Source organism: Eucalyptus grandis, chromosome 7 (genome assembly GCF_016545825.1).
Source record: "Eucalyptus grandis isolate ANBG69807.140 chromosome 7, ASM1654582v1, whole genome shotgun sequence".
Lineage (NCBI taxonomy): Eukaryota > Viridiplantae > Streptophyta > Magnoliopsida > Myrtales > Myrtaceae > Eucalyptus > Eucalyptus grandis.
The window spans coordinates 56,925,674-56,926,853 of NC_052618.1; the positions used below are offsets into that span (position 1 = coordinate 56,925,674).

The 1,180-nt window shown below is 51.4% G+C and overlaps 1 protein-coding gene across 1 annotated transcript; it reads right to left on the reverse strand.

Annotated features, from left to right (window-relative positions):
* On the reverse strand, positions 1-834 carry LOC104454404 (em protein H5). The gene is made up of 2 exons (XM_010069243.2): positions 645-834; positions 1-375 (listed from the first exon to the last, which is right to left on the reverse strand). Exons 1-2 carry the CDS (start codon positions 757-759, stop codon positions 212-214), a joined length of 279 nt encoding a protein of 92 aa, XP_010067545.2. The 5' UTR covers positions 760-834; the 3' UTR covers positions 1-211.
* Between the last annotated feature and the right edge of the window lie 346 nt (positions 835-1,180).

Below are 1,180 nucleotides of genomic sequence, written 5' to 3' on the forward strand. Positions count from 1 at the left end.
TTCGAAGGCAAGAACCTTCATAACATCACTGCAGCAAACAAGGCGGAAAAAGAAAGTACACGAGTACCTACGGCGGTCGCCCTACGTGATCAAGAAGCGCAAATACACAAGAACCAAAAACGCTGCGCTCCTTGAACTGGCAAAGACAAAAAAAAAAACCAGACACGTTGCAAACCCTAGACATCTCCCTATCTTGTCCCTTGATTTTAACTTAGCTCCTGGTCCTGAACTTGGACTCGTCGATCGGGATGCCCTCACGAGCTGCCCTCTCTCCGCCCGACTCGTCGGTGGTGCTCAGCCCGCCCTTGCGGCCCATCTCTTGGTACCCTTCCTGACCCAGCTGCTGCTTCCTCGTTTCCCCTCCTTTTTGCCTTCCTACAAATATGCATTCCAGTCGACAAAAGCAAAAATGAGGGAAAAAAACCTAAATAAATCCATTAAAAGGCGTGTGATTTCAATTTCTATAAAACTAAATAACAGACGCGGTACGTTTGAGTATCTTTTTATTTATTTTTATTTTTTTGGGAGATGCTGTAGTTTTTCTTCTCTTTTGGGGTATGTTTGACAGATATACAAAAGAAAGGAAAATCAAATATCTTCCAATATAAGATCATTCTCGGTGACAACGGGTCAAACGCATTTACCCTCGGCGAGGTGCTCCTGGGCCTCGAGGCTCTTGCCGCCGGTGCCGCCAGGGACCACCGTCTCGCCCTGCTGTGCGCGGCGGTCGAGCTCCTGCCTGTCCTGCTTGGACGACATCTTCCTAATCCCTCTCCTGTGTGAACTCTCTGCAAGCTCTCGCGGTCGGCGTTACGTATGTTCTATGCATGCAAAGTCGGATCGCAACGGTTGACGATGGCCATCCAGCTCGGCGTGGTGGTGGATTTATAGAGAGGCCGAAGCGGCGAGCCGACCGAACGCCGCCGAACAGCCGCCGTGGCCTCGGAGCGGCGCCGACACGTGGAGGGTGACGCGGCGGGCATGGCTTTGGGGGACGGGTGACAATTCAGATTCGCAGGAACGTCGTGTGCGAAGGGAATGACACGAGTCGTGTGGCTTCGCCGGGCAGGCGAGGGCGTCGCTGGTTGTTCGACACGTTCTACTTCTTCAGCCGGTGGAGCAATTTTTTAAAGTCTTTCTTTACGGCCAGAGTAATTATTTAAATGCAGGCAATGTATTT

Coding starts and splice junctions, on each gene's coding strand:
- LOC104454404 (XM_010069243.2), bottom strand. CDS start 759: ATGTCGTCCAAGCAGGACAGGCAGGAGCTCGACCGCCGCGCACAGCAG. Junction 376..644: donor CCAGGAGCACCTCGCCGAGG/GTAAATGCGTTT, acceptor GCATATTTGTAG/GAAGGCAAAAAGGAGGGGAA.